We start from the raw sequence: 7,945 nt of genomic DNA on the forward strand, positions 1-7,945 counted from the left end.
TTGGTTTTGACACTGAACACGAAATCGTCAAAATAACATTGACACAAAATACGATATTTTTTTTCATTTTGTAACCGAACGAACTATTCTGTTTTTTTATGAGAACTCGAACTATTTTGTTATTCGTTCCGCTTCCAATCCTTTTTGCCCAAGAAATGCAGCCCGTTTTTTCGGTGTGGCACATTTGGCGGCCTGCCGAACAGGATCCTGTTGGGCGTGTGGCCCAACATGGAACGGGAAATGCGTCCTTCCTTCCCAGCCCGTGCCGCCGCCGCATTCCTGACGCCGAGCCCTAAACGCTCCTACTCTCTCCTCGGTCCTCTCCCACCCGCCTCTCCCTTTCCCATCTCCCTCCGCCTTCCCCCAACCCTCAGAGATGGCCTCGACCTGCTTCCGCGCCGCCGCCCGCGCCGCCACTGCGGCCTGCCGGTCGGCGGCCTCCCGCTCCATGCCCTCCGTCGGCCGCTCCGCCGCCCGCCGCGCCCCGTTAATCTCCAGGTAAACAAACGGTGACGCAGTTGATAGCCTTATCCATATGGGTGCCGGATCTGTGACGCGGAATGGTCTGTGGCGTGCAGGGCGCCGCTGGAGCTGGGGTGCTGCGCGGTAATGTCGCTGCTGCCGCTACACAGCGCGGTGGCCGCGGCGAGGCTGACTTCGCGGCTGAGCACGGCGTCCCGGAGCTCCTCCGCTCTCTCTCAGGGTATCCTCTGTCGCACCTATCCCGGACTTTAACAATCGTACCATCGATGAAGCTGTTGTCTGTCTTTTCGGTTTGGGTGAGAACTGCGCCCGCCCGTGCATACTTGTACCTTCCTTTATCTTGCGCGTCATTAGTTTAGTTGCTTGCTTAGCATGGTGAAGAATCTGACTCTGCTTGTTTGCTCCGTGTCACCCTTTGGTCACTTTCCTGTCGATGATTCTGTGTAGTTTTTGTCCAAATGTGTGTGGTCGTCGTCGTATCACCTAAATGCCAGAATTCTAAGAAGTTCCATTTGGTGTTTGTTTGCTATCATTTCTATTCCAAAGGGAAATTATTCGGCTCACTGTAGATGGTTTGACTAATGAAAATGGAGAATTAGAGATGTCCATGTGCATAAACTCTAAATTCCTCTAATTCTTACCAAAATAATGTCGTATATAACACCGTTTTGGCGTAATAGTATGCTAGTGCTGTTCCACGGTGACACCACTGTGCGTAGTAACATGTCTACCTTAATCTTGTGTTTATGTTTGGGTAGGAACAACAAATCACTTTAATTCTTAGGTTGCACATGTCAGTGCTACCTTTGGTTCTCTCTAGCTGTTCAGCACTCCATACTATACCTCCTTTACCCATACTCCGAGAGAGAAAACATTTTTTTTTTCATACTATAAGCCAATAACGATTGCATATTCATTTGTTCAACAATACTCTTTCATAGATTTTTGTATTGAGGTCAATTGAGTAAGACATTTGGTTTCTGCAGGCACATGAGTTGCTAGTTCTTGAAAGGTATTTTACTGGAAGCTTGCTGTTTTGCTTCGCAATCATCAAGAATGAGTGCCTAAACATGTCAAATTTGTACCTGAAGACTAGATTTATATTATTTACATATAATTATTAGCCGCCTTTCTTGAAGAACAGTTTGATGGATAAAATACACCATTTCCCTATGTTTTATGCAGTGGTCGTGATTTTGCTAAGCCTACCTGTTTGTGAAAATATATGCAATATTATTTGTGCAACTTTCCTATATAGTTCTCTCATTGCTTTGTAAGACGGTTACATTTTCTCTTGAAATTCTATTTAACAAAGTGAGTTGTATGAATCCGCCTGCCAGTGTAGTTTACAACATTACCATTCTTCTTTTCTCAGATGAAAATGATGATACGTGAAACATTTACGCAATGTCTTAAGGTGGGCGCTTGGCTATTGTGGATATGCTCCAAACATATTGCTCGACATCTGTCTTAGCCGTAGTGTTATGTCTTAGACAGTCAATTTCTTGTAACATTATTATTTCTAGTGTCAGGAACACTTTAACGCTGTATGCTTCCATGCTTAAATTTAAAGAATAAAGGTGCTGTTGCGATGTTCAATCTCCTGATGTATACTTTATTTGTTTGTTTTATATAGAGATGGGTCTATCTGCTCCAAGGTGATAAAACGCGGGAAGACCTGCTCGTGTCGTGCAATCAGTCTGATAGAATTTTGTAGAGTAGTGAACTAAATGAACTTCTGTGGTAATTTATTTGGTAACACGGACAATCGTGGTTCTGTTGGGCCTTTCCAAGTTTGAGATCATATCTTTTATCTTGATATAAACATGCAAGGACAAATTGCAGAGTGATGGCTGTGTTTGTTAACAACAGTTCTGAATGCCATTTATATGGTAATGATCGATGAGAAATGAGTTTAATAATGTAGTATTGCCTGTCTGCTATTTGATATTCTAGCCGCATTCATACAAGTCATTTCAGAACCTGGAATCAGTTCACATCCCACCAGATAGTCTCAATGCTTCATTTCCATGGTCTCTGGCCATGTTTCTGTGAATTTTGTTTAAATTTGCAGCTTCCAGGTTTTGTCACGTTTTAAAACGTGGAATTGTTGAGGTTGCTGACTTGCTGTGAAGAAATGGCTGTTATAATAGAAAAGGTTGGTTAGCCAAACCCCCAAATGAAAACCTGTGTATTCTACTCTACCTTGAAGAGGGTCGCCTAGATCGCTTGATTTTTTTTTTATGAAACCAGAATCGATTTCAGCAACTGTTGCATCTCATCGGACGGCTCTTCCTTTTCTTCTACATCTACCCACTGCCTCAGCCCTCCTAGAGCATCTCCAAACAATTTTAAGAAAAAGGCTTTCGCCCCGCTATATAGATATAGCAACCGCCCGAACAACAAAGAGTCCAGTGCTGGGGCAAACAACACAAGCATGCCCAAAAAAAGAAAAGAGAAATGAGCTACATTTGAAAAGAATATTGCAAACTACATACTACCCAACTATTACTCGTCGGAGAGCTCGATGGGCCCCTTGCCGTAGCCATGGCCTCATGTTTGATGACAGTGGGGCGAATCGATGGCATCTCCTTGTTTGCGAAGAGCTCCTCCCGCTCGATGTCGTGGCGGTGGATTTCATGGTGGTTTGCTGCCACCACCTGCTCGGACTCAAGGATGGCATGGTTCTCCACGATGAGCTTGGCGAAGGCGGCAGTGCCCCCACGCTCGGCCTCGAATTGCGCCTTCATCGAGAGGTGCCTCGCCTCATCGCTTCGGTGAGGCAGAATTGCTCCTCCACCACCTTCATCGAGAGGAGGTGGATGTTGTCCACCACGACATTCACCACCTCAAACCTGGCGATGGCGAGGTCAACCTACATGCCCTCCTCCCCCTCCTCAAATCCGTACTTCATGCCCTCCTCAAATCCGTCTCAAATATGGGCTAGAAATGGGTAGTGTTGGACAGCCTGAACATCTGGGCTAGATTTAGAGGGTTCGCTTGGGTGACAATTTTTTATCCATACTATGTTCGAACTGCTTGCCCAAAACATATCGGGGCGAAGTGGAAGATCCGATTGAAGATGCTCTTGTCCATGCTAATTTGTTGTCTCGCTTGCTCGTGGCGCTGCTACAGTGTGGCCTTTGCCATGTCGCCCACACCCGACTGCTAGCAGTTTTGTCGATGTTCCCGACCATCTCTCTAAACCTATCGTGCCCCACCATCTTCCCTGGTGTTACAAAACCCCTCCTCTGTCATCGCTGCTCGGTGAGCATGGACGACCAAGAAATCATACGTCGGAGAATCGACTGGGATATGCGAAATATGTAGTCCCATGAGTTTTTAGCAGACCCGTAGGAATAAAGTTGGTTAGCCAGATGAGGAGGCTGATCAGATAGACGGGACAATGACAATCCACAACGATGCATGTTATGCGGTGGTGAGCGTGCTGGTACATATGAAGCTGAAATTGAGAAGTATTATCTCCATCCTGAATTACTTGTCTTAGATTAACAAGTAAATCAGGACAGAGGGAATATAAGAAATGTGATTTTTCTTTTCAATCACACTCTTCGTTGATGATACACGCAGTTTGCCACTATGCCTCCTCGGCACACACGCCATTTGGCCATTCTCAGCGGAACCTATGCTCGATTTCCCTCCACGACGGCAAAGAATCCGTTAGAAAGACGATGTCAATTAAAGTCGCCATCTGAGTAATCTAGGACAAAACTAACAGGGGCCACATCAACTAATAACGATTGAAACGTTTGATAAAGCATGTTCCCGTAGTAGGCCTTGAAGAACCTCTGCTTTCGCCAACGTTGTCAACTTGGTTCTGATGGGTTGTTTCGAAAACCAAAGAGTTTCAATGTAACAAAGAAACATTCATGAAATACTGGAATCAGAAACTTTGCTACTTATTCATCGTTCACAAAGATTATCGCAAACAAATCACAAAAAATTTAAAATCAAATTTGTGTCAAAATTGTTGATTTTTCGCTAGCAAGTGATTCTTTTGAAAAGGCATAGCTAAAAGTAATTCCATGTGCTGAACTTCGATGTCTTCCCCAAAGAAGTACTCCTAAACCTGATGAAGCAGCAGACGTACTGAAAAGATAACTGAATTTTGAGTACTGAAAAGATAACTGGATTTTGAGTAGTATACATTGGCAGTGGCATATTGAGCAACCAGTTTCTTGTCTACTCCTAAACCTGCCTGCCTCCCCTGCCAGTCCATATATAGGATCAGCTGCAGAATAAATTTCAGAACAGTATTAGTACCTGCAAATTATTTGGATACACCCAAATTGCATGTAACCAATGCCATACTAAAAGGAAAAGAGAAGGGAACTTGTATCATTAGACCATGCTACCATAATCATCAAGCCAACAGTGCGGAATTTTCCACTTCTCCAATGGGGAGACTAATGTCACATTTAAGAATCTGTGTTCAAATGCTGACCAAGTGTTGCATGACCTGAAACTTCTTCTATCATCCTAGGACAGCAAACCACCATTCTATACAGTATATGGCCCTTTGTTTAGTATTTCATGCTGTCGATTTCGTTAGTTTTAGTCTTGCTGTGCTGGCACTGGTAGGAGGTTACGCCAATCGGCTTGTCTGGAACTAGCACAAGCAAGAGCTGGATCACAGAAAAGCAAGTGTCCAGGGTAGCCTTCCTGTCCTAGACATCTCCTCCAGGGCTCTCTTGACACCATCTATCCGACTGTTGGTGGCTGCCTGCTTCTTGACTCTCTTCTTATCAGCTCTCCTCTCTGCATCTTCTATCGCCTTCTGCATCTTCACTATGGCTTCAGCTCTCTGCTTCTCCAACTTCTTCTGCATTCAGTTCAGACACAAACAGAAATGTGAAACTGCGGGTGCAATGCTATCAAATGCAAATATTCAATGCAGTGAACTGAAGTATACCTCAGTTTTTGTCAGTTTGTGCCTGGCCTGTGCAACCTTATTCTTCTGCCATTTATCGATCTGGGCTTCTTTCTGATTCAGCCTAGTTGATTGAAGTAACATCATAAGTGCTCTGTCTAGATAAGTTACAAAGCACTATCCTTTTGTAACACACAAATCCAATTTTGTTAGCTCATGAACTCTATACACGATGAGTTGATAACGGGTCAGCTCGAATTTTCATTTCAACAAACTAGACAGTCACGAGTCACAAACAATCATGTATGTACCAATAATCAGGAGCATGCTCTTCTGTTTTATTCCAATGTAAGATAGAGTTTAGCGCAAACTGTTCCTTTATGATAACAAACATAATATATTCTACCTCGTCATCATTCGCTCAATCCAACTATTCTTGTTATATGAACAATTCTTGATTCTGAGCAACTCCCTAGTTAACTGCTAACAAATGCATGTTAAGAGGTAATGATAAAAGATGAGATAAGAGGGATTACTTTTCTATGAGCTTTGCAATCTGTGCATCCTTCCAGGCAACCAACTTGGCGTGGACAGCATTTTCCTCATGTTTCCTCGCAGGGCACCGCAGCCGTCTCTCCATCCTTTGCACTGCAGCTGCACAATCCTCGACCTCTGAATGGTCAAAAGCACGACCATCATGATTGCTTCCCTCATAGGCACTATCCGACTCGAAGTTCCAATCACGAGCTGAAACAATACAGGATCATCTCAAATTCATGTCCTGCTGAAAAACTTATAGGTCTCAAGAGATTTAAGCCAATACCTGAGGATACACGAGATGACACAGCATCATCCTGCCAGTCCTTCTGATCCACTGCCTCATCTTCCTCTTCACTTACTTTAGGCAATCTCCAGTCATTGACAGCATCAATTGCTCCCGTGCGCTTCCCATGGTAATTATGTGAGGAGCGAGCTCGGCGCATCAATCTAGCTGGCGTGGCCTTGTGGACGAATTTTGGAGGCCCTCGACTGGATCCGTTAGCTGCATAATTCAATCACGCAAACTAATTGAACATGACATGCAAGAAAAAAATGTGAGGCTGATCTATGAAAGGGGGAGGCAGACAAAAGGCGCAACCTCTCCTGTCCGGCAGAGAAGGGTGCCTGGGAGTCTGTAGCCGGATGTTTCGTGGCGTAGCAGAACACTTGATGAAATCTTCTCTCGTTGGTAACCTCCCTTGCTCTTGTTCCTGAGGTAGTTTGGCTTATTAGCACCTCCCAATTACTTGTGAAAGATCAAATGGATAGAAAGCATAACTAGGTGGGTACAAAACTGGAAGCAGTAAGTAATAATTGGATGGAACCAGACACCAAATCATCCTAATCTGGTTGGTCGATCAAATAAATGCACCATTGGTATGATTGAGATAAGGTTACTCCAGTCTTTGTCCAACTCAAGATTCAGCAAGCAGAAATTTAGCAACAAGCCTAGATCGCAAATGTGCAGCCTTTGCTGCTCGGTAGTGGTAGTTAATAATCATTAGGAGTTTCCAATCGATTCCTGGAACTTCTATCAATCAAGAATCCTATGAAGCTTGAACAGAATGCTAGGATATCGAGAGGCCTTCGTTCCTGGGAGCAATACAAGAAACCGAACAGTTCCATCCAAGAACCTACATCTGCTCCAAGACTTGACACAAGGAACCGATGGAGCCCAACACAACTCATGAACCGCATGCTACAGAGCAATGGTTCAAGACTAACGGCAGGGAAAATCAAGAACCTTTGAGTTATCTACTACTCTACTTCTCAAGCGAGATCCTGTCAGGAATAACGCGAAAGAGCACCAAGAACACGGAAACCGACCTGCTGTGACGTGACGAAGGAGGACGTGTCGCCATCGTCGCGGCGCTCTCCGCCGTCCCGGCAGCCGTCGCCACCTTTGCTGCTGACGGGGCTGCATATGGGCGAAGGGGAGGCCGGGCGGTGAGCGGTGAGGGAGCCGGCGCTCCAGGCGGCGCAGCTGCCGTAGGAGGACGCCGGGCGGCGGCCGTAGGGGCCGCCGCGCCCGCCCATGGCGGCCATGGCGAGCAGCATCTGCGTGCTCCTCCCCGCGGACGCCTCAGGCTCGTCCTCCGGGTGGGGCTCGGCGTAGAAGGAGGCGGCGCCCTCGGAGGCGTCGGAGCGGGCGGGGGAGGAGCCCGGCGAGACGCGGGAGGCGGCGGTCGACTCGCCGACGCAGGGGAGCGGGAGCGGGAGGAGATTACAGAAAAGCTCTGAAAGTGCAGCAGTAATTTCCTCAGGAGACGCGGGAGGCGGCGGTCTACATGTTGATGCTGCCGCAGGAGGAGACGCCGTCGAGGACGGCGGCCATCTTCTTGGCTTCTTGCTCTGCGCACCTCGCCTCTTCTTGGCCTCCTCCGCGGGGGTGCGTCTGGCAGTTGCAGAGGGCGCGCGATTCGAGAGATTGAGGGAGAGGAGGAGAGCCGAAGATGGTACGGATGGGCTTTATATCAGGAGAGGTGGGCTCTGGGCTGGGCCTTCTGGCACCTGGGGACGGGTGCTTCCTGT

The 7,945-nt window shown here is 46.5% G+C and overlaps 2 protein-coding genes across 10 annotated transcripts in view; one reads left to right on the forward strand and one right to left on the reverse strand.

Annotated features, from left to right (window-relative positions):
- Window positions 1–247: 247 nt before the first annotated feature.
- Window positions 248–2,409, forward strand: LOC123137688 (protein NUCLEAR FUSION DEFECTIVE 6, mitochondrial). 9 transcript variants are annotated; one of them, XR_006468455.1, is made up of 5 exons: window positions 248–498; window positions 579–703; window positions 1,470–1,495; window positions 1,859–1,900; window positions 2,120–2,409. XR_006468455.1 is itself a non-coding variant. In XM_044557522.1 (4 exons), the coding sequence occupies exons 1-3, from the start codon at window positions 377–379 to the stop codon at window positions 1,475–1,477; spliced, it is 255 nt and encodes an 84-aa protein (XP_044413457.1). In that variant the 5' UTR covers window positions 248–376; the 3' UTR covers window positions 1,478–1,495; window positions 2,120–2,409. The 9 variants fall into 9 exon arrangements, 8 of the variants coding, with proteins under 8 accessions (XP_044413457.1, XP_044413456.1, XP_044413458.1 ...); XM_044557522.1 differs by lacking the exon at window positions 1,859–1,900; XM_044557521.1 differs by lacking the exon at window positions 1,470–1,495.
- Window positions 2,410–4,886: 2,477 nt separating this feature from the next.
- The window catches only part of LOC123139323 (atherin), a 3,545-nt gene continuing 486 nt past the window's right edge, over window positions 4,887–7,945 (reverse strand). The window contains exons 2-7 of the mRNA XM_044559124.1: window positions 7,241–7,880; window positions 6,513–6,624; window positions 6,198–6,416; window positions 5,911–6,121; window positions 5,417–5,498; window positions 4,887–5,326 (exon numbers count right to left, since the gene is read on the reverse strand). Of these exons, the coding sequence (XP_044415059.1) occupies window positions 5,135–5,326; window positions 5,417–5,498; window positions 5,911–6,121; window positions 6,198–6,416; window positions 6,513–6,624; window positions 7,241–7,880 (1,456 nt within the window). The 3' untranslated portion in view covers window positions 4,887–5,134. The remainder of the gene's footprint in view (window positions 5,327–5,416; window positions 5,499–5,910; window positions 6,122–6,197; window positions 6,417–6,512; window positions 6,625–7,240; window positions 7,881–7,945) is intronic.

The sequence above is a fragment of the Triticum aestivum genome, chromosome 6B (assembly GCF_018294505.1).
Source record: "Triticum aestivum cultivar Chinese Spring chromosome 6B, IWGSC CS RefSeq v2.1, whole genome shotgun sequence".
In the NCBI taxonomy this organism is placed as follows: domain Eukaryota; kingdom Viridiplantae; phylum Streptophyta; class Magnoliopsida; order Poales; family Poaceae; genus Triticum; species Triticum aestivum.

Excerpts from the sequence above, each read along its gene's own strand:
- LOC123137688 (XM_044557516.1), top strand. The coding sequence starts at position 377 with ATGGCCTCGACCTGCTTCCGCGCCGCCGCCCGCGCCGCCACTGCGGCC. Across the intron at positions 499-578 it reads CGCGCCCCGTTAATCTCCAG|GGCGCCGCTGGAGCTGGGGT; the intron begins GTAAACAAACGG and ends TGTGGCGTGCAG.